The sequence below is a fragment of the Coregonus clupeaformis genome, chromosome 2, assembly GCF_020615455.1.
Source record: "Coregonus clupeaformis isolate EN_2021a chromosome 2, ASM2061545v1, whole genome shotgun sequence".
In the NCBI taxonomy this organism is placed as follows: Eukaryota; Metazoa; Chordata; class Actinopteri; order Salmoniformes; family Salmonidae; genus Coregonus; species Coregonus clupeaformis.
The window spans coordinates 3562811-3586438 of NC_059193.1; the positions used below are offsets into that span (position 1 = coordinate 3562811).

The 23628-nt window shown below is 42.7% G+C and overlaps 2 protein-coding genes across 6 annotated transcripts; both read left to right on the forward strand.

Moving 5' to 3' along the window:
- Positions 1–76: 76 nt before the first annotated feature.
- LOC121586189 (lysosomal-associated transmembrane protein 4B) lies at positions 77–9249 on the forward strand. 2 transcript variants are annotated; one of them, XM_041902710.2, is made up of 8 exons: positions 77–403; positions 1169–1280; positions 2287–2360; positions 2739–2861; positions 3035–3133; positions 4466–4561; positions 6766–6828; positions 7988–9249. In XM_041902710.2, the coding sequence occupies exons 1-8, from the start codon at positions 311–313 to the stop codon at positions 8069–8071; spliced, it is 744 nt and encodes a 247-aa protein (XP_041758644.1). In that variant the 5' UTR covers positions 77–310; the 3' UTR covers positions 8072–9249. The 2 variants fall into 2 exon arrangements, with proteins under 2 accessions (XP_041758644.1, XP_041758649.1); XM_041902715.2 differs by lacking the exon at positions 6766–6828 and having other exon boundaries at positions 78–403.
- Positions 9250–10214: 965 nt separating this feature from the next.
- Positions 10215–22445, forward strand: LOC121586039 (matrilin-2). 4 transcript variants are annotated; one of them, XM_045225871.1, is made up of 13 exons: positions 10215–10418; positions 11811–11998; positions 13801–14009; positions 14788–15151; positions 15349–15471; positions 16082–16210; positions 17326–17448; positions 17850–17972; positions 18134–18256; positions 19258–19668; positions 19801–19953; positions 20468–20560; positions 20810–22445. In XM_045225871.1, exons 2-13 carry the CDS (start codon positions 11860–11862, stop codon positions 20863–20865), a joined length of 2046 nt encoding a protein of 681 aa, XP_045081806.1. In that variant the 5' UTR covers positions 10215–10418; positions 11811–11859; the 3' UTR covers positions 20866–22445. The 4 variants fall into 4 exon arrangements, with proteins under 4 accessions (XP_045081806.1, XP_045081808.1, XP_045081810.1 ...); XM_045225873.1 differs by having other exon boundaries at positions 11859–11998; XM_045225875.1 differs by lacking the exon at positions 18134–18256 and having other exon boundaries at positions 10216–10418.
- Positions 22446–23628: the final 1183 nt, after the last annotated feature.

Consider the following 23628-nt stretch of genomic DNA (forward strand, 5'->3'; position numbering starts at 1 on the left):
GTAACTATTTAAATTTCCCGGCTTTGGTGAGGGATGATGGGAACATTATTCTCGAAACAACTAGTTACATCACCGGCTCTCTTGAGCCTATCCAGCTCAGGTCACATGGTCCAATGTTTGCTACGTGCCTGAGTTGATCACTAGAGCCGCGGTGAAGCTGTTATCACTAATTGCCGACAGTTCAAAGGTAGCCTAATCAACGACACCGCGCGCTGGAGAAGAAATTCACGTCGATCTATTTGGATTGTTTATCATAAACCGATAGATATAGACATCTGTGAAGTGCCTCCTCATCCTTTCATTGTAAAATATGATTTCCCCGTGGGACCGATGGCATTCCACCAGATGCTGCCTGTGCTGTCATGTCCGCACAGGCACGGTTATCCTGGGGGTTTGGTATATGGTGAGCATTCATAGTCGCTATTATACACATAACACCATTTAGATAGGCTCAACAACCAACAAAAACGGTATGTTATTATTTGTAGGACGTTTTTCCATGTTAAATGTATGTTTATCCAGCAGAAAGTAGTCTCTCATTGTGATTGGCTGCAAGTGATAACATTTTATTTAATGGATTGTTTTGTTAATTGTAGATGTACAAATTATTCTGCTAAGGTGTCCAAGAAGGGGTTAACTTAACCTAACGCCATTGGAAAAAACGTTCATGAATTTTTCAGTACACTCAGCCCTTCAGGACAGGTTACAGGTCTTGTGTCAGGTAGAAGCCTTTAGGCTATGATAATAATTAATTACCATTATGCACATAGGGCCTAGGCATATGTATTGTTCATTCAAAGTTAAAACACCACCTCTACCTACATTGCTGAGTTAAAGAGGTGGTTCACTCAAATTATAGAGTTACTGCTTCCTTACATGGAAAACAGCCAAATAGTTCCTAAGTAAGGACTCTTATAATAAAGTAATTGCGTAATTTGGGTGAACAAGTCATTCCTTTTATGAAGGCTGAGCTATTATTGTTTATCTGTGTCCTCCTGTCAGTCTGACTGGTCTTTATGTGTTTAGCTGATTAATGTGATCAACTGCTTGTGGAGCCTCTTGTTGTTGTTGAACGTTTCCCTAATGTTGATCTATTGATGTGTATTGTATTCCTATCTTGTTTGAGTCTAAATGTCCATATGGTCCTTATGTCTTAAATGTCCTTTAGCTGATCAATGCGGTGGTGTTGCTCATCCTCGTCACGGCCCTGGGTGATCCTGACCAGTACCATCTGACCAGCGCTGAGCTGGCTAACGACTTAGATGACATGGATGACGCCAGTAAGTAGCCTACAGCTTTATGTCTGGGATAAATGTGTGCGATGTTGCATAGACCTGCCCACGCCTCCAAAGTAGCCTGACGGGCCAGTCTGTTTGTGCTCTAGCCAACTCCTCTCTGAGTCTGTTGTGTATGTGATGAGTGAGCAAACTACTATGGCATTATATATCAATGCCAAAACTTCTGGTTTTATATATCACGTTATATTATTGAAAGCAGCCAATAGTCAGCATTTCTCTCACTTCACAGTAAAGTTAATCAAATCTCTCAGTCCGTGGGCACGCATGTCTAATGTCCAGCTGTGTTGTGTATTTTCACAAACTTGCTAAATCAGCTAGGTCTTGCCCAGGTTGTAAATTAACTTTAGCAGCATATGCTGGCCAAATTGACAAGTCTGCCACTGGCTGTCGGTACAGTACTGTCTGATTTGAAACTGACTGAGTTGACCCAGTTCAGGTCAGATTAAGCCGTCCTGTGATCCCTTTTGCCATTGGTCCAGCTGGCCCTGTATTAGGCAGGCCATAGAAATATAATTACTAGAACGGCCATCCCTGTTCAAATCAATGTGCCATGATAGGTGGAATGACACATTTCTACGAGGCAGGCAGTGATTCAGTTCAGGCTAGTTACAGAACTAAAGTAGACTGGCTTCTGTTCTGTTCTGTCGGAGCAGACTGCTGTGTTCTCTGGGCTGTGCACAGATGGACAGGATTACTGTGACGCTGACAGTCGGTGACATAGTATTTTTGTTTTCTGTGAAATCTACTCAATGTCATGGTATCATGAAGTATCAAGATCAGGTCACATCTGCACAGAGCAAGTTGGGTCATTTTCACATAGTCAGTGTCAAACTAGGAATGAACTGAGCTTATTATAAGTTTATAAATTACTGTGAGATTAATTCAATCACCACCCAAGGACAACTGTGATTTTTCTCATCATTTGCGACAGTTATTAATGTATTTTAATGCAGACCTTGTATACAGTATGATTTCCCTTCTATTCCAGACATGTGTATTGCTTCAGCGATCTCGTTGCTGATGATACTAATTTCTGGAATGGCGACCTACGGTGCATATAAGGTAAGCAAACGTCACATATCAATAGCTTTCTGCTGTTGCTTGTACTGGTATACTATGTCTGCTCTCATAAGAATGAATACAGATAAAGACACTAAGAGGATTGTCCAAATGTAGTTTAAACTTTATTGTCCAAATGTAGTTTTAAAAAACCATTCAAATGAAGATTTACAGACATGGTCTTGAATGGCTGGGTCCCACTGGAGTAAGTTCACCAAACCTCCCACCAGAAACACATTGATTTACGTTTAATGCATCGGTCAGAACGTTTTGTTTGAATCTCTGTTTTTTTCCAGATCGATATATTAACCTTTCCTGCAGCTGCAGCTCTTCAGATGCTATTCCCTCATGGCTAACATAAAACTGGTTTTCCTGTTTCAGCAACACGCTGCTTGGATCATCCCATTCTTCTGCTACCAAGTCTTTGACTGTGCACTGAACACCCTGGTGGCTGTTAGTATTGTGGTCTACCCCAACACCATACAAGATTACCTCCAACAGCTGGTAAGAAGGACTCCAAAGTCCAACTCCTATTCTAATAAAGTGCCATATAAGGAATTGGGTGCCATTTTGGAGGTAGCCAATATCTCCACACTCCCCGCACCCTCCACACTCTTTACCCCCAATCTCACTGCAGCTCCTTTTGTCTGTCTGAATGTCTGGTGTCACCCTCACAGCCTGAGAACTTCCCCTACAAAGAGGATATCATGGCCATGAGCAACGTGTGCCTGGTCTTCATCGTGCTCCTCTTCATCGGATGCATCCTCACCTTCAAGGTAACTGCTACTGAACTGACACACACAGATTTCCCTACCACAAATTCCTAACACATTGTGTAATTTTCGTTACTTAATGTATGCGAGTGACAAAACAGTGCTTATGCTGTGTGAGAGAGGAAAATGGTGCTCATCTGGGGGAATTATTCAGGTTATTTTTATGGCAGAAACCCTTGGGGACGGACAGAGGGTCCTGCAGCGGTTCAGATGTCTGGCAGGAGCCGTTTCACAAGGCTGTTGTTTTCATAACACTATAATGGGAGCCATTGAGGCAGGGCCCTCGTCAGTGTTGCTCTTGGCCCATCCAGGTTAGAGAGCTTTCACATTAGCTCTGACAAACTGCCAGATGATGCCAACGTCCCGCCACACTACACACTGTTTTATGGCATCGTAAAAGCCCCTCTAAATGGCCTACCAGTTCTATTAGGCTGCTTCTACAGAACTCCTGCGTCGTACAAAGACCATCCAGATGGAGGGAAACAGATTGAGAGAAAGAAAGATGTGGTTTATTTTGATAGACTTCAGTAAGGCTCTGTGTCATCCTGTAAAACTGTGGAGATACCTTACTGAGACCATCTTAATGCAAATATACTGTATGAATGCTGTAGTAATGAGGATGATGACACATTTCTATTACTTCTGGTCCAATCCAAAAGTAAGGGTTGACGTGTAGCTCAGCTGTCAGTGAGTGATACTTGTTCTGTATAGATGTTGCTACCTCTACAAGCATATCATCCACAGAGGATTGACGATTGTCTGTGAGTTGAACACGTCGAGTAATATCTCTTGGAATCGCTTACAGAATGTCTACAGACAGTATATACCATATGGAGGTCTACGGTTTATACTGAATATTGTTGAAGAGCCTGTAAAAGTGACAGGTGTCAATTCATTGAAGTGGTGTGTGCAGTGGGATATACAGCTGAGCTCAGTCCTAGTCTGTCTTATAGGAGCCGACTGCTTTACCAGATGGTGTTGTGTTTGGCTGGACAGGACTGAACCCCAGAAAGCTACCGTACGGCTCACTGAGAGTGATGATGTTAGGATGTCAGGGAACAATGAGAGTTTGTTTTTGTGCCACTCTCCTGAGTGAGCTGTACTATACTATATATTTCTACAATGGGCTGGAGATTGAGTCTTGTAATTTTCTGAATGAATGAAACCCCTCTGCATGGGGCTGGAGATTGAGTCTTAACGTTTTCTGAATTAGCTAGACAGTACCCCCTTTTGGATTAAGATGAATATTGAGCCTTAGATACTGAACATTAAATAATGTCAACTGTTGATAGTTATTTTCTTTGAATGTCTTTGATAATGGTTTTCCCTTTTCAGGCGTACCTGATAGCGTGTGTGTGGAACTGCTACCGGTATGTGCGCGCAAGAAGCACCACAGAAGTCTTGATATACGTCACTACTAATGACACCACGGTAAGTCACAGGATACAAACATCTATTTCAATTGCTGTACAGTACATAAATGATGACAATTTCTTAAGTTTGCATTCCTACATTATGACATGGTGGGTTTGTTTATTTATTTTCTACCAGTCTGCTGTAGTTACTACAGTGTAATACAGTGTAGTATATTTCCTCTGTTCAGCGAGTTGGGTTTGCAAGAAATGGAAATACTCCAGACAAGACCACCTCTGTGAATGCTAACCACCTTTTTGACAGTTATGTTTTTCCACAAATATTGCCATTGCATTTACTCCTACAATAATATGTTGTAATTTCCAAATCAAAGAGACGCTGAAAAAAGATACTGTCTCTGTTATTCACTCTAACCCTTTGCTTGCAGAGTTAAAAACAATCTAGATGTTTACCAGTGCTGTGCTATCATAATATATCTCTTTGTATTCATATGATATATCTAATCTATTCTATAATTACCCATCCCTCTCTTTCTTCCTCATAAACTCCCTCTGCTTTGTGCTTTGCATTCTGGAGAAAGTACAAATCATAAAACATTTATCTTATCTCGGTGTGATGCTATTGTGTGTTTCCAAAGAAAACATAACCTCACATCCAATGGAAAAAGGATTAACTTATTCCAGGTCATGGATCAGGGTTCATATTATGCGTAGGTTAGGTTCCTCTCAAGACTGCGAGGGAGAGCGCATTCCAACAGTAAAGCCATCATGTCGGAGTAGGAAGGAAGTATAACGTTGGGCTGTAGTTAGGGGCTCCAGTCCACACTGGTAAACTCATTAATATGGCTACGGTACATTGGCTGCCAACTCAATGAAAAGCTACTCACTCACTCACTCACTGGTATCATATAGCCCAAGCTTGGCCACCTGGCTGCTTATCCTCTGCTTCTGCTGCAGATATTACAACACGTTATCCACTGATGAACCAGGGGAGGGGAGAAATACTGCCTGAAAACATGGCGTTAGTGAGGGGAGGACCTAGTTTAACTATCAGACCATTGCAACACTGCTCATCCAGCTAGCCCGGGGGAAACGGATGTCACGAGGGAGGTGTAGGAGAGGAGAGTGAGGGGTTATCAGGACTTTTTGTTCCACCAGTAGAATGTCACTGTATAATATTGTAATTGACGAGTTTGATATTCAAAAGGGATGAAGTAGGTTTATGTAAATTGGGTGTTTATTTGTTCCCAGAATATAAACCTTAAATTCCAAGCCACTATGAATGGTTCATGATGCTCAAGGTTTGTTTTGAACATGTAGAGCACGTGTCGGCTACAGGCGGATAACCAAAAGTTATCACCAGGAATTCAGCTAAAATTAGTTTCATTTATGAAATCTGTTCGAGTATTCCCACAGAAAAAAAAAGACGTGATACAATCTCTTTTCGGGCTTAGTTGTGGACAATTTGCAGCGTACAAATTATTATTATGTTCCGGCCCCCAGACATCCCCTCCTACCAAAAATCGGAATCTAGTTTTTGTACCACGTTTGTGCTGCTACCATGTTGTGCTACTGCCATGTTGTGTTGCTATCATGTTGTTGTCAAGGCTACCGGAACCGTGTTGTCTTAGGTCTCTCTTTATGTAGTGGTGTCTCTTGTCGTGATGTGTGTTTTTGTCCTACGTTTTTTTTTTAATCCCAGCCCCCATCCCCGCAGGAGGCCTTTTGCCTCTTGGTAGGCCGTCATTGTAAATAAGATTTTGTTCTTAATTGACTTGCCTAGTTAAATAAAAATAGTTGCCTACCCCTGATGTGGAGGAATGACGTGATGTTTTGGTCTAGAGAAGCTGAGGCCCTTGTGGTGCTCCTGATGTGTAAAACACCTGAGCTATAAAGGGACGAGACTTCTCTTTTTAACCATTAAAATCATTAGTCAAACGTGCTAGAAAAACAACATGCTGCCTTCCTTGCTATCCGTAGGCCTTTCAATTAAGGCTGGTAGTTATGGTTTAGAATTTAAACCACCAGTCTACGGGTGTGTTCTGATTCCCTACTTTTCTCCTGAAGTGTGCACTCCCTCACTCCCCTCCTGAACTTAAAAGTTGTGGATTAGGGAGTTAGAGGGAGTTTCCTACACCAGTCCATTCCTTTTAAATCCATAGTGGGGATTGGAAGAGTGCACACTTCAGGGAGAACGGTAGACTGCAACCATCTGTGTATTATTGACAGGGTATTATAATCAGGGATATTGCCTTCCGACAGGTGGCGTCACTCCTACACGACGCTAAGCCCTCGATCAGCGCAGATGGAGTCGCGCTATCTGACGTAAGACAATAATGGGAATAGCCTACTGTAGATGTGATGCCTTCCATATTAGGAAAGTCTGTATGTCTGAACTGAGCGGAGCCACCGAGGGGCGGTTTTCCGGACACACATTGCTTTTTAGTCCAGGACTGGACTTTATCTGTGTCTAGGAAACCACCCTATGATGTGTAGCTTCAGGTCATCAAGCACAATGTGTAGTGTTAAATCACTGGTCTGAGATCAGAAAGGTCCACCATGACATGGACTCCAGTCTGGACTGTAATGCTGTTATGCCCCTAACCAGTGCCTTACTGTTGTGTGTGAGGATGAAAACGCCATACTCTAGCCATATGTTGCAGTATCCTCTGCCAGTGTGGTCCATCAGAAATGCATTAAATCATAGATGTTGCCTACAGTATGTGTGTCGGTAGGAAAACCAGGATGGGTTACATACATCTGAGACACAAAAACACACACACACGGCCAGCCATTTCCGATGATGGTATTTGGTTGGTTCCCCAGAGAGTGTGTAGTAGTCTGAAGAGAAAATATATGAGACAGAGTTCTCCCTTTTCCTAATCAAAGACATAGAGGAACTGGCTGACTGAACTTGACTCATGTCAGTCAGATAGGTCTGCAGTGGACTTGCCTTGCTGTCTGAGAACCACATTCACATCCTGGAATCCAAACTGAATATCACTCTGTTTCACCATTGTGTCACTGATTCAGTCTGGACCTGCTCCAATAGATTTGGACCAAATCCATTCATGGCCCCCTCTATAAATTTGGCCTCTCAATAGACTTGTACCATATTCATTAATGGCCCCCCTTTCTCCCTCTCCCTCTTCTCTCATCTCGCTCTATTCTCTCATCCAGACTATTATATAATCATTACATATCTGTTTGGAATCCTCTGTCATCCTCTATATATGGCCATCATGGTTGAGTGTCACTTCCGGGAGCTCACACTATTTTCACTTTATCCTCATGAGTATATTTGACCAACTGCAGTTTGGAATTACACCAATATGCAGCCTACTATATTGCTGCCTGTAGTCTTTGCCAGTGACAAAAACCAATATTCTCAACCATGTCACAGTTAAATGGCACTTTGATGTCTGTTGTCAGTCACACGTTAGAAGACTGAACTCTTGATCTCCCTTTTTATTCTGTATTCCAGGTACTGTTACCCCCATATGACGACACCATGGCTATTCCATCCAAGAACGCTCCTCCCCCCTACGGGGCACCCTACATAGCATGAAGAACCTGGGCTGCTGTTCTGCTGACCGACTGGACCCACTTGTTACTACAGCAACCGGACATTCCAACCAGACCTGAGACAACAAATATTACTGGTTTTCTTTCCAATACACTATGCATTTTATAGTTGGCATTTGATAACTGTCACACTGAGTGTGTGGTGTTAGCAGTATTTTAATGAATTTAAAAATACATATAATTTGACCCAGGACCCAATACTACTGATTATTTCCCCAAAAATGTAACCTATACACATTTACTTACTTACCTGTTACTGTGATACTGTTTATTCATTATACTGTTTATTTGGAGTTATTTATTTTCACTGATCTACAGTTGAAATATCGAGCAGGAAAGTGATATGCAACGGAGTTAAAATATGAGGGTGCTAGTAGTGAGTGTAATAGCGGATATATTTTTATTGTACTAAGCTGTGCTTGTACATGTACTCTACTGTCAGTCCTAGTCCAAAGGCCACCCACCAGAAACATGTTTCCATAGTCTACGAAGCAAGTACTTGTGAGAGTATGATTTAGCCTGGTCCCAGATCTGTATGTGCGTTGTCATATATGGCATGACGATTACAGTCAGAGGAGTTGGCTAAAGCACACACAGATCTGAAAACAGGCTAATGAGGATTGTGTCCTCGACTCAAAATGTTTCTTTGTTCTGCCCATGATCACTGTTCATTGTTGGATTGCCTTTACAAACAACTTCCTTTTGGTAGGGTGCACTGAGAGAATGTATGAGGTGTTGCTATGCGTGGAAGGATTCCAAAGATTTAAAGCGCCTGCCTGTAATCTAACTGACATGATTGAAGAGCAGAAGTCATCTCACCAAGGTACTTGTGTGTTATTGTTTAGTGTGTATGGAAAACGGTCATTATCCTGAATTATTACAACAGGGCTGTGTTCAGTATTTTAAAGGTTGAGTTTTATGACTTGTACATTTGGTCTTTATATCTGTGTTGTTTCCAGTAAAGGAAAAAGAGGTGGTCATGTATTTTTCAATTAAGCCAATGTAAGCAGACCGGTCTGCTCTGCCGGATGCAGTTATTGGCAAGCTGTTCCCCAAACGGGGGATGTCCTCTGAGGACTCAAACTCACATTTAACCAACTGCAGCATAAAAAGACACAGAAGTGATATTTATTTGTCTATTAAAAGCACATTTCATTGACAGACGGACCATGTGTTTTTATTTTGGATTCATAAGTATCATGCTGTGTTGCATTCTCATTTTACTATGGTATACACTTATCTAAGGCAGGGGCTACGGTTAGATTTCTGAAAAGGGGTTTGAGACAAATCCAGTATAGCATTATTGTGTACGTACATCACTGATTGGTAGGCCTATAAGATGACAACCAAAGGGAAAAGTCAAGGACTAAAAGGCCAGTTTTTCTCCGGCTTTGGCACTAATTCTGTCATCCTTTCCTTACCTCATAAACCTGAATAACGGAAATTCTCTATGAAACTTGGAAGCTATTTGGCCAATGACTTTAAGAGCTGTTAGAGCCATAACGTTCTCATTGTAAGACATGTCTATTTTCAGGATGATTGAAGTTAAGAGCACTGAAAGCGATGCTTTAGAACCGTTTCCATAAACTGCTGCCTTACTGTTTCCTTCAGTTCAATGTGGAGAGTTCATCCAGATTTCTTCCAGTTACAACAACCTCCTGTCACTGTAGCTTGGACCAGGACCACAGTACAGTAGTTGAACTATCTGATCATTGGCAAACGCAATACGCTTGTCATTTACTTTAAGAAATGTACAGTACAGTTGATGAGTTGTAGACACACTTATCGCCTTTTCACAATGCTATTTGTCAGATGTAAGAACAATGGATGGGATATCTGTTTGATTATTGGTCACTATGATCAAAGAAGATCATATTTATGGTTACCAAAATGCTTGGTCGGCTCAGTTGAAGATGTCTTGATTGTGATTCAAATACTAAAATTCTAGTTTAAAATGAGAACCTGCTGTATGAAAACATGACGATCTGGTCTATACACCAATTTATTTTCTCCACATAAGGGCACCAATAGGAGGCTTCCCTCCCCAGGTTAGAGCCAGACTGAGGTAAATCAGCTAAGAGTAAATACAGAAGCAGTCAGTCCCAGATGAGAGGGGGCTAGTCTGCTGCACATGCATAGAGAGAGAAAGCTAAAGGACATCTGCATATTCACTGACTGACTGACTGACTGCACAACCACAACAGTCACCAGCTTGACACACTCTCCTAGGTGGATTCTCTGATTTACTTTTCCTGCTTTACGTGTTTTTAAAACACTTTCATTTGGATATACTGACAGATCTGTTCACAAAACCTTATTTTGATATTAAGGTAAGGAGACATGATATTTTGATAATGTTCTTTTCAATAGGTAGTTTTGTAGTACTGCAGCATGAAAACCCATGACAGATTTCATGTTTACCACACAGAATCTGAGCTCTAAGATTACGCTTTTTAAATGTTTTATAGAAGTAAACATATAGTAAACATGATTCAGATTCCACATTAGACTGTTTGATGGAGATTCAACATAAGATGACAATATACAATATGGCCATGACAAAAGGTGAAAGAATACTGTAGTTTGTAATTATGTTTTTTAGGACTCCACTTGTATATGGTCGATCTCCTTAATTTTCAATTACAGACTGAATGAGTAGTAGTAACAACTGTTGTATTGATCTCTGGCATGTGCTTGCATGGTGTCTCTTGTTTTCACTGGTTTTTCACTTACCAAATGCTTGTGCAGCTGTGGTAGAAAGAACAGGAATTGATGTTCCATAAGTGTGACCCTGCATGCTTCAGGTCACTGACAGTCATCATAAACATGTCTGGTACTCCTTTGCATCTCAGACCTGTGAACAGACTAAGGAACAACTCAGTGTAATCAGCTCATCACCCTATATGGAACACAGCTATATTCTTTATTCTAGGATGGTCCACAGAACACATGTATAAGTATGTGTTCTAGAATGGGCACGGCTATGTCTTTTAAAGCCATGATCCATGGAACACAACTACTGTATGTCTTCCAGAATGGCCCGTACAGTCAACAGCTGCCTGTGTGTTGAGTGTTGAGTGTTGTGTGTAGCAGCAGGGTGTATGTAGCGGTCTAGATGGGAACGATAACAGATGGCTCTGCAGAGAGCTGAGAGAGTCTGCTGTGTATTACAGGCCACTTTAAATCACTGCAAACCACCTGTTGCACCTAAACATCTCAACTGAGAGTGGAGTTTTGTTCCATGTATTAAATACTCTATGGGAAGACCCCCAGGAGCCGCCCATGTTGTATTTCAGTTCATAAACTGAAGGGAACTGGTGCATGTTTTTATATTAGATTGTGGACCTCCTTCAATGGTAGCTTGGGTCTGGAATGTGTTGTATGTATTGTAGCTGTAGGTTGCGTCTTAAATGGCACCTTTTCCCTATAAAGTGCACTACTTTTGACCATTACATGCAATAGGGTGCCATTTGGGACACAGACCTAATCGTACTGTACGGCTGTGACATGGCAACCATTCTGGGTTAATTAGGTGAAATCTGAAGGTGTGGTTTCAGGCAGGCAGGAGGTGAAAGTGCTTCCTATTTATAATTCCTTTAGAGTCTGACATCCCATCCCATCCCCAGTCTCCTTATCAGTGACTGGCAGTGTTTGTGTTTGTTGTAGTGCACTCATCCTCAGGACTGGAGGTTGAGTTGGTTGTCTCTGCTATTGTTTACCAGCTGCTGTCTGTCTGTCCACCCATCCGTCCGTTGGTCCCCCTGGTCAAGGATGAGGTACCTGGCCCTCGGGCTCTTTTGCCTGCTCTGCTGCGATGCAGTCCGAGTGGACCACAGACACAGACGCCGTCCCAGACCATCCGTCCTGTCCAGAGGACGCAATGACTCGGCTGTCCAGTCCAACTCAGTGGGTAAGACCAGCAGAGATTACTGGTACTAAAGGAAATGTGGTGCTAGCTAAATACTGTGGTTTGTGTCGCAATCAACACTATCAACAAGGCAGGTCCTACAGGCTCTAGTTTTGTCGCACCTGGACTGCTGTTCAGTCGTATGGTCAGGTGCCACAAAGAGGGAACCTCGGAAAATTACAATTGGCTCAGAACAGGGCAGCACGCCCTTAAAGCACACGGAAAGCTAACATTAATAATATGCATGTAAATCTCTCATGGCTCAACGTGGAGGAGAGATTGACTTCATCACTAATTGTTTTTGTAAGAAGTTTTGACATGCTCAATGCACTGAGCTGTCTGTTTAAACTACTAGCACACAGCTCGGACACCCATGCATACCACACAAGATATGCCACCTAAGGTCTCTTCACAGTCCCCAAGTCCAGAACAGACTATGGGAGGTGCACAGTACTACATAGAGCCATGACTAGATGGAACAGGTAACTGATGCAAGCAGTAGAATCAGATTTAAAAAACGGATAAAATACACCTTATGGAACAGCAGGGACTGTGAAGAGACACACACACAGGCACAGACACACATACAGATGATAAGACATGCACTCTACACACACGTACACATGGATGTTGTATTGTAAATATGTGATAGTGGAGTAGTGGCCTGAGGGAACACACTAAATGTGTATTGGGTAAAGTGTTATGAAATGTTGGCAGCAGCTAATGGGGATCCTTAATAAATACAAATACAAATACAATGGAAAATACATGGAAGATAGTGGAATGCATGGAATATAATGGGACATGCAGTACACTATAATGGGACATACAGTACAATATAATGGGTCATATAGTACAATATAATGGGACATACAGTACAATATAATGGGTCATATAGTACAATATAATGGGACATACAGTACAATATAATGGGTCATATAGTACAATATAATGGGACATATAGTACAATATAATGGGACATACAGTACAATGTAATGGAATATACAGTACAATATAATGGGACATACAGTACAATATAATGGGACATACAGTACAATATAATGGGACATATAGTACAATATAATGGGACATATAGTACAATATATTGGGACATATAGTACAATATAATGGGACATACAGTACAATATAATGGGACATATAGTACAATATAATGGGACATACAGTACAATATAATGGGACATACAGTACAATATAATGGGATATACAGTACAATGTAATGGAATATAGAGTGTAATATTCATATGTGTCAGCATACTGAATTGTAATTGGATGCGTTCTACCGTTGTAATCATTGGTCTGTATTTCTCCCTCACAGTAAAGATCAAGTAAAATAAATGTCTGACCAGGGAAACTGGTCCTCTCTAGAGAGATATATGGAGCCTGTAGACATTTTTCTTCTTGTCTTTTCCCAGGCTTAGTTTAACGTTGACTGACTTACAGATTACTACTGGAGACTAGAGAACTCAGAATCTTTCCTCTGCTCACAGATTGACTGACTGAGCACACAAAGTAATAATCACTGTCCAAACTCAAATAGAAAGAATCAACCAGCTAGTGTCAGAATTATGTACTACAGTACTTTAAGTAAGACCCAGTAAGACCCAAGTTTTGGGTTCTTCGTACAGAGAGCCCATGTAAATATCAGAGTGCTATACGGTACAGTAAGACTACTTCCAGTCAGATTATCTGTATCAGAGAGCCCCTGTAAATACTATATTAGAGTTACAGTAAGCCTATATACAATACAATACTTCCATTACGGCTTTCTTTGTGTTCTCCCCCAGAGAGCCTGTGTAAAGGGAAGCCCCTGGATTTTGTGTTCATCATCGACAGCTCCCGCAGCGTGCGTCCCAGTGACTATGAGAAGGTCAAGACCTTCATCACCAACATCCTGGCCTTCCTGGACGTGGGGCCGGAGGCGACGCGCGTCGGGCTGCTGCAGTATGGCAGCGTGGTGCAGAACGAGTTCTCCCTCAACACCTACAGCAGCAAGGTAGTCTAGGCCCCTAGGGAACAAGTTATCCCATAACACCTACCGCAGCAAGGTAGCCTGGGGAACAAGTTCTGTCTCAACACCTACAACAGCAAGGTACATTCTTAGAAAACAAGGTGCTATCTGGAACCTAAAAGGGTTCTTCGGCCGTTCCCATAGGAGAACCCTTTGAAGAACCCTTGCTCCCCAAACTACACTCTTAGAAAAAAAGGGTTCCGAAAGTGTTCTTTGGCTGTCCCTTTTTGGTTCCAGGTAAAACCCTTTTGGCTCCAGGTAGAACCCTTTTGGTTCCAAGTAGAACCGTTTTGGGTTCCATATAGAACCCTTTCCACTGAGGGAGCCAAAAATAGTTTTTACTTGGAACCAAAAAGGGTTCTCCTATGGGGACAGCCGAAGAACCCGTTTTGAAACCATTTTTTTCTAAGAGTATAGTTTGGGGAACAAGTTCTGTCTCAACACCTACAGCAACAAGGTAGCCTAGAGAACAGGTTCTTCTTCGAGACAGTTAGCTGAATAGCCGTTGTGCCCTTGAGCAAAGTACTTCTACCCACAGGAATGTTGCAATGTGGCTGAACTTGTGCTCCTCCCAAATGTGTGCCGTGTGTTGAGACTGGGAGCAGAGCAGAAGAGACAGATGGACTATTCAGTACTGTTCTATTCTTTTTACCATATGTTTACTTGGTTTTCCAAGTACAGTTGCACAGAAACAGTCTGTAACAAGAATCCCCTAAGAAACTAACCCACCCAAATTAACAAACACAGAACTGTTGTATTCAAGGCAGATGTGGAGCGGGCGGTGAAGGCCATGGACCACCTGGCCACCGGCACCATGACCGGCCTGGCTATCCAGTACACCATGGAGACAGCCTTCACCGAGCCAGAGGGAGCCCGGCCCGCCGACATGCACATCCCCCGCATCGCCATGATCGTAACGGACGGGCGTCCCCAGGACACGGTGGAGGAGGTGTCGGCACAGGCCCGGCAGGCAGGCATCCAGATCTTCGCCATCGGAGTGGGCAGGGTGGATATGAACACGCTGCGGGCCATCGGGAGTGAGCCCCACTCTGAGCATGTGTACCTGGTGGGCAACTTCAGCCAGATAGAGACCCTCACCTCCGTCTTCCAGTCCAATCTGTGTGGAGGTGTGTGTTTTCTCTCTGTTAATCTCTCAATACACTCATGTGCTTTATTCATTATATTGATGGAGATTCTAAGGATTTATTATTTGTGTGTGTGTGTGTGTGTGTGTGTGTGTGTGTGTGTGTGTGTGTGTGTGTGTGTGTGTGTGTGTGTGTGTGTGTGTGCAGTGTGTGCGTACATGCATGTATGTGTGTATTAGGTACAGACCTGTGCTCTGTGGTGGACCATCGGTGTGATCACCTCTGTGTGAGCACCCCAGCCTCCTACATGTGCCGGTGCAGAAAGGGTTACACCCTTAACTCTGATGGCAAGTCCTGCCGCTGTGAGTGAGTCACTTAGTCGACCACATAATTTGACTAAGAACATGGAAAATATATTTTGGACAGACAAATTCACCAGTGGGGTACAATGAAGCTATAAAATGCGAGCTGGAATTGTCTTGACATCTAGAATATGTTATTCTTTAATTTGATCACTTCCTCCCAAATCACTACTAATCACAGCTGTTATCGGTCCATGTATACCGGAAATAAAGTCAGTGGTGTAAATCAGAATCAGTGGGGTCTAGCTGGCTGGGTTAGGGTTGGCCTGTGGGACGGTGCAGTGCTAGGGCTGGTGGAATAGCAGGAGCAGCAGCAGAAGCATAGGGTTAGGGTTTAGGGTTAGGGTAAGCGTTAGGGTAAGGGTAAGGGTTAGGGTTAGGGTTAGGGTTTAGGGTTAGGGTTAGGGTTAGGGTAAGCGTTAGGGTAAGGGTAAGGGTTAGGGTTAGGGTTAGGGTTTAGGTTTAGGGTTAAGGGTAAGGGTTAGGGTTAGGGTTAGGGTTAGGGTAAGGGTTAGGGTAAGGGTTAGAGTAAGGGTTAGGGTTAGCTACAGCAGTAGCAGTAGCATTAAATCCTGTCTTTGCCTATGTTGTGGTCCTCCTGGTTCTGTAGCGGAAGACCCGTGTGCTGTGGTGGACCATGGCTGTGCCCACATCTGCGCCAAAGTGCCAGGGGTACTCGGCTACGAGTGTCGCTGCCGGCTTGGGTATGAACTCAACGAGGACGCGAGGACGTGCCGAAGTGAGATTCTTAAATTTTCCTCTTTCGTTCCTCTTTTTTTGTGTGATTATGACTAAAGTTAACATAGAAAAAACTATGAATTTACTCTGAAAACAATTAATTTATCTGCTTGTGAAGGTTAACCTGAATTCCAGATTTCCATCTGTCCGTTCATTGCTCAAATCTGATGGTCTATTATACTGAATTTATACTGAGTTTTGACCTGACGAAGATTCGTTTCGGATGGAAACGTTGTCAATAAAGCGGTGAATTGGGAGCTTTAACAGCCTTCTTGTTCTTTACTATTATACTGAAAACAATAAATAATTTGTTTTGGGTTACATTTCAGTCCATGGGCTGGCTCAGTGATGGAACTATGCTTGACTATTGTAGTGTGCACAATCAGTTCTTTAAGCAGTAGAAGGGATGAATGTCCCAGATCAGTACAACTCTAATACAGTATTTGGTCTATCTTGTTGCCAGATGGAGGTCCAGGTCCACCCACATTTGGACATGCCCCTAGCTCTCTAGTGGAACTTCAGACTTCAGAGTAGTGTGAGGGGAGATCTCCAAGAGGAAGTGTGCTTTTTGAATCATCTCACTGGCTGCTAACATATGGGGGAGTGTGTCCAGGGTGTCAGAATACTGAGAAATAATAACAGACAGCCAGGGTTTGATCTGGTTTGATCTGTGGAAAGGGCTCTACATGGATCCCAAAAAGGTTCCACCTGGAACCAAAAGGGGTTCTTTAAAGGGTTCTCACATGGGGACAGCCGAAGAACCCTTTTTGGTTCTAGAGAGCACCTTTTTTTCTAAGAGTGTATGTTCCGATGCAAATTGCCCAATAAAGTTGCACTGTACTGGATTAGAGATACATTTGAATTAACTTCAGAAAGCACACCTCTCGAGCGTATTAGAATCCTAACACATTTTAGATATTGATTTCAGAGCACTGTGGGTTAATCATAAACTGTAAGTGCTTTTTAAACGTACAGGCAGAAACAACTGATATTACAGGAAATAAAGGATTCGAAATTAAAGGCATCTATTCACTGCTTTATCTCTTGTTAACATCCTGAGAGTAATGTATGAATTCAAGCCAATCTATGTGAGTGACTCTACCTTTTCTCCCTCAGGAATAGATTACTGTGACCTGGGGAACCATGGCTGTCAGCATGACTGTGTCAGCACTCCTGAGTCCTACATCTGTAGATGCACGAGGGGCTATGTTCTCAACCTCGATGGCAAGACCTGCAGCAGTAAGTTCACCACTACTCTGGTTTTATGAACTGTGTTACTGTGCTATTAACAACACTATACTCAACCTCCCCCTTCCTGAGATGGCAGTGCCAGTACACCTCTAAAAAATGGTTTAAAATATATTTAATCTAACAAATAAAGCAATCATAACTGTTAATTCAAAATATCAGTCACTGGAGGGCTCAGCAACAGAGTGCTGCGCTCACTGTGTGGGCAGTGTTGAGGAAAACATTTGTAATGTATTTTATATGTTGAATGTAGTGAGTATGTGAGTCATTGTTATACTTCTACATAACAGTGTAGAAGTGTTAGTTCCCTGAAAGAGTATTAGTATGCATTGTCCCTTTCTCTCTCCTGCCTTGTCTCTATCTCTGTATCCCATGTGACTAACGGCTCTCAGAGATTGACCACTGTGCTCTTGGCGACCACGGGTGTGAACATGAGTGTGTCAACACTGAAGATTCATTTTTCTGTAAATGCCGAGAAGGCTACATACTCAGACCTGATAATACAACCTGCAAGAGTAAGTCTCACCAGCTTCACACTAGAATAGTGTATGCTCTCAGTCTCACCTAATGCACAGAAATATAATTTGTATTCAACATTTTACTTAGATTTCAACATACTAGCAAGACTTGCTTATTGACCTCAACAACTGGGTCTGATCCCTTTTACTCACTGCAGAGCTTGACCCATGTTCCCTTGGTAACCATGGGTGTGAGCATGACTGTGTGAACACTGAAGATTCATTTGTGTGTAGATGTCGAGAAGGCTACACACTCAGACCTGATAACAGAACCTGCAAGAGTAGGTCCATGGCATGCTTCCATGTCTTACTATCAGCTGTGCTGTAACAGATATTTTGGACATTGCACAGTAATGAGAGGATCTTCTCTATGCATCATGCTGTTTTGGCCCAATGGATTCACATCCCTTTAAATTGATACGTTAGAATGAATGTGTTACATATTAATGGTTATGTGACTGATTTAAGTTGGACTGCCTTCAAATATACACATAACTGCCTATTTTGTAATGGGTCTGACTGTGACTGAGTGTTTTTTCATCCTGGTATTTATATGTTACATAATTTGGATGAGTTGTGATTGTGATGTCATGGTTAATCCTGATGCTCCCGCTAGCCCAGGGTGTTCTTTTCCTGGATTAAGAGGAATATTCTGTACTGTTTGACAGTGACAGGCACCTGGGATGAAGGAAGAAAGAGTAGCTCTCGATAGGTAGATAAAAGGATATTCATGCACATTATTACCAAATGTTGCATTAAAATGACTGTATGTCTTTGGAACCATGAAGCCTGGAGTAGAGGAGTAGAGAACACACATTTCCATTACTAATGAGAATTATCCTTATTACTCTTTCAATGTGACCTGCACCAGGGGCGCAACTTTCACTGGGGACGGGGAGGGGGGGGGACATGTCCCCCCACATTCTGAAATTGCAGTTTTATCATTGGAATGTGATACAAAACTAGGCAACAGTGTGCCTTAGGACCATGCGGATGCCTCTGAGCAGTCGGTAGGCTGTTTGGAGTGTTTATCCATCTTTATTAAAAATTTAAATATATAATTATTTATGTCCCCCCCACTTCTAAAACCAAAGTTGCGCCCCTGACCTGCACACAGGTCTTCATAATGTTGGGCCATTATTGTAAAATGAGCCAGTTAGTAGCCTATCAGCAACATAATTTAATTGATGTAGGCTAGTACTTTCTGCTGCTTTCTTGCCATGGTATAGTTGATTTGTGGTGTCTTGACATGACTCAACACTATTTGTCTCTACTATGGCAGAGGCAGAGTGTGGAGATGGAGTGATGGATCTGGTATTTGTGATTGACGGCTCTAAGAGCCTGGGGCCGGCCAACTTTGAGCTGGTCAAGCAGTTTGTGAATGGCATCGTGGACTCTCTGGATGTGTCCGGCATCGGCACCCACGTGGGGCTGCTGCAGTACTCCACTAAGGTCCGCACAGAGTTCACCCTGGGTCAGTATACCTCAGGCCAGGACATCAACAGGGCCGTGTCGCGGATGCAGTACATGGGCAGAGGATCCATGACGGGCGCTGCCCTGCGTCACATGTTTGAGTACAGCTTCTCTGCCAAGGAGGGGGCCCGGCCCGACATGCCATGGGTCAGCATCGTGTTCACCGACGGACGATCACAGGATGATGTGTCAAAATGGGCCGCTAAAGCAAAGGATGCTGGTACGGTTTCTTTATATTGTGTTTGCTGAACTTGATCTGATAGCAGAGCCATTTAAAGTCATTAATAAAGTACGATCTTATCTTAAAGGAGTCATTCATCCACTTCCTTCTGACCTGCTTCACCGCCCCCAGGTATCAATATATATGCAATTGGTGTTGGTAAAGCCATCGAAGAGGAGCTCAGAGAAATTGCTTCCGAGCCAGATGATAAGCATTTGTACTATGCTGAAGATTTTAGCCACATGGGAGAAATTGCAGACAAATTGAAGACACGGATATGTAAAGGTACCCAATGAATAAAATACACTCTAAAAGAACTTTCTCATTAAATATCCATCATAGCCACACAATATTAATTATTTCACACACTTTTCCTGCACAGTACACAAATCCTCTCATCTTTGAATACATTATTAATTATATAAATACAAATACTAAGACAAAAATGCCCCAAAAACCCTCTAAAGTCTTAAAACTAATCAGATCTTTTATGAAGGTGGTGCTCATAGACTTCCATATTATTATTTATACTGTGTGTTAGATCGATTTTTTTCTCATGCACTGCATTTCAGGAAATATTTATTGACGAGCCGGTAAGTACTTTGATGTTCTGGGGGAAATATGCTGTACATCTCTGCCACCTGCAGGTGATTTTATGAAGTACAACAGCAACCAAATCATTGGAGGCCTATCATTGTAATGTATATTGTGAGGCTCTGCGAATTAATAATTGTATTGCACTTGATCTGTGTCAGTCTGTTCCTAAAAGACAATCCATACTGTGTCTGTCTGTGAACAGAGAAACCCTCCCCTGAAGAGATGTGTAAGTGTGACAACGTGATGCTCTTCCAGAGGCAGGTCAACGAACAGCTTAGAAGACTGACCCAGCATAATATCCTTTACAGCCCTGTGGTGGTGTGCATACTTTGGATAAGATACTTTAATATTGCCATGACATTGAATGCTTTCCAAATGGCCCCATATTACCTGTATAGTGTGCTTCTTTTGACCTATGAGTCCTATATGCCCTGGTCAAAAGTAGTGCACTATAAAGGGAATGGGGTGCCATTTTAGGGACGCAGCCATTATGTTTAAAAATGTGTTTAGTTTAAAATCAATAACTTCCTTAATGTGTAAATACTTGAGGTTGTGTCAAAAAGGATGGAGACCCTTGAGAGTCAGCTTGGACACAAATGAAGGAAGGACAAATAAATGTTTTCATCTGTTCGTCCTCAACGGATTCTTCTCAACTGGTCTGCGATGCAAGAGCATTACTAAACTTCAAGGGATAACTTTTAGGGGATAAGGGATAAGCTATTTCAACAAGCTACACTGAAACATAATATGCTATATTTTCTACTGTAACTGCTATTTATATTCTGAACAACACTATGCATTTATGCATGTGGTTGTGGACTGGAGTAAGTGAAGCCAAAATTACTGTATATCTTTGCTACCTTCAGGTATCAAAATTTGTTTATTTTTCAAACGTAAAATGTTATTTGGCAGATAACTGCAATGTATAGATCCAAATATAACTGGTATAAGATACAATACAACATTTTATAATGACAAATTAAAGTAAAATCACTTTGTATTAAAAAAATAATGCTATCTATTGCTGTTGAATGTGAATAAAATCACAGTTGATCTTGCTTGCATTGTACTTTGTGGAACACTAAAATGTGTCACAACATTCTCAAAGATCGGAAGATCAGATCATCTGTCAGATTTGGATTGAACCCGACAAGATTTTTGTATAAAATATTAGAAACAAACATAGTGGTCTTACTGCTGCAATTTTCAAATCCCCCATTAGAGAAAATACAGTTGTTTCTTCCTCCAAAGCCCCTGAAGATAGATGAGATTATGCTAATGATCAAATGGAGCAAGACTGAGCCAAACAATAGCACACACACAGAGATACTGAGGAGAATAACAAGAAGAGGATTCTCTATCCAGCCCACTACAGTGGGGAGTTCTCTTTCTCCAGTTAATAGGCTAGGTCATACAGACCTATATATACATGAATCAAGAGGCCTCAATACCACACCACTCTCTACCAACTACAGTAGATGCCCCACTACTTTCTCTGTCTGATAACTATTTGCAGGCCTGAGGAAGAATTCTCCATCTGTCCTGCTGTTGCAATAAATGTACAATGCCACTGGTGTGTTCTTTTTCAACCAAGGCAGGAGATTCATGACATTCCAATGCATGTGAATTCTGGATAATCTAACAATGAAACCTTCTGTGTTCATCCTGCTGCATAGATCTCGGTTAGTCAGCCGCTCCTTCTCCCTCCCTGATAGATCCAGCTTCACTATGGCGTGAACCTGGCTGGCAGGTCTCTGGTCCCTGAAGAACAGACCGCCGTGGCTACGTCCCAAATGGCACCATATTCTCTACATAGTGGGCCCTGGTCAAAGGTAGTGCACTAAATCGGGAATATGGTGGCATTTTGGACGCAACCCCGCCAGGGCCTTTTGTCTTCCCCTCCCGTCCCTTTACAAAGGTCATGTGTTTCCTGGCCAAACACCAGGCTTTGGTGTTGCATACAGATACACTGTGATCAGAATATCAAACCAGTGTATGAGATGAATTCAGAGAGGGTTGGTGCTCACTAAGAACCTGTCTGTTGAAGTAGGTACGATACACTGCATCAAGTGGACCTGTGCAGGGCAGGAGCAGTGGGTGCATGGTATTAGCGAGTGGTGAGGTACACTACATGACTAAAAGTATGTGGACACTTGCTCGTCGAAAACATCTCATTCCAAAATCATGGGCATTAATATGGAGTTGGTCCCCCGTTGCTGATATAACAGCCTCCACTCTTCTGGGAAGGCTTTCCACTAGATGTTGGAACATTGCTGCGGGGACTTGCTTCCATTCAGCCACAAGAGCAATAGTGAGGTCGGGCACTGACGTTGGGCGATTAGGCCAGGCTCGCAGTCAGCGTTCCAATTCATCATAAGGTGTTCGATGGGGTTGAGGTCAGGGCTCTGTGCAGGCCAGTCAAGTTCTTCCACACCGATCTCGACAATCCATTTCTGTATGGACTTCGCTTTGTACACAGGGGCATTGTCATGCTGAAACAGGAAAGGGCCTTCCCCAAACTGTTACCACAAAGTTGGAAGCACAGAATCGTCTAGAATGTCATTGTATGCTGTAGCGTTAAGATTTCCCTTTACTGGGACTAAGGGGCCTAGCCCGAACCATGAAAAACAGCCCCAGACCATTATTCCTCCTCCACAGTTGGCACTATGCATTTGGACAGGTAGCGTTCTCCTGGCATCCACCAAACCCAGATTAGTCCGTTGAACTGCCAGATGGTGAAGCGTGATTCATCACACCAGAGAACGCATTTCCACTGCTCCAGAGCCCATGGTGGCGAGCTTTACACCACTCCAGCCGACGCTTGGCATTGCGCATGGTGCTCTTAGGATTGTGTGTGGCTGCTCGGCCACGGAAACCCATTTCATGAAGCTCCCAACGAACAGCTCGTGCTGATGTTGCTTCCAGAGGCAGTTTGGAACTCGGTAGTGAGTGTTGCAACCGAGGACAGACGATTTTTACACGCTACGCACTTCAGAGGTCCCGTTCTGTGAGCTTGTGTGGCCTACCATTTCACGGCTGGGCCGTTGTTGCTCCTAGATATTTCCACTTCACAATAACAGCACTTACAGTTGACCGGGGCAGCTCTAGCAGGGCAGAAATTTGACAAACTGACTTGTTGGAAAGGTGGCATCCTATGACAGTGCCACGTTGAAAGTCACTGTGCTCTTCAGTAAGGCCATTCTACTGCCAATTTGTCTATGGAGATTGCATGGCTGTCTGCTCGATTTTATACACCTGTCAGCAACAGGTGTGGCTGAAATAGCCGAATCCACTAATTTCAAGGGGTGTCCACATACTTTTGTTTATATAGTGTAGATTAGTTGTGTATGAGAAATACACATT

What these genes read in the sequence shown, in the direction of transcription:
- LOC121586039 (XM_045225871.1), top strand. Translation starts at nt 11,860, where the DNA reads ATGAGGTACCTGGCCCTCGGGCTCTTTTGCCTGCTCTGCTGCGATGCA. An exon ending in TCAACACCTACAGCAGCAAG is followed by an intron (nt 14,010 to 14,787) that starts GTAGTCTAGGCC and finishes GTTGTATTCAAG; the next exon opens with GCAGATGTGGAGCGGGCGGT. An exon ending in TGATAACAGAACCTGCAAGA is followed by an intron (nt 18,257 to 19,257) that starts GTAGGTCCATGG and finishes CTACTATGGCAG; the next exon opens with AGGCAGAGTGTGGAGATGGA.
- LOC121586189 (XM_041902710.2), top strand. Translation starts at nt 311, where the DNA reads ATGATTTCCCCGTGGGACCGATGGCATTCCACCAGATGCTGCCTGTGC. An exon ending in AGATGACATGGATGACGCCA is followed by an intron (nt 1,281 to 2,286) that starts GTAAGTAGCCTA and finishes CTTCTATTCCAG; the next exon opens with ACATGTGTATTGCTTCAGCG. An exon ending in CGACCTACGGTGCATATAAG is followed by an intron (nt 2,361 to 2,738) that starts GTAAGCAAACGT and finishes TTCCTGTTTCAG; the next exon opens with CAACACGCTGCTTGGATCAT.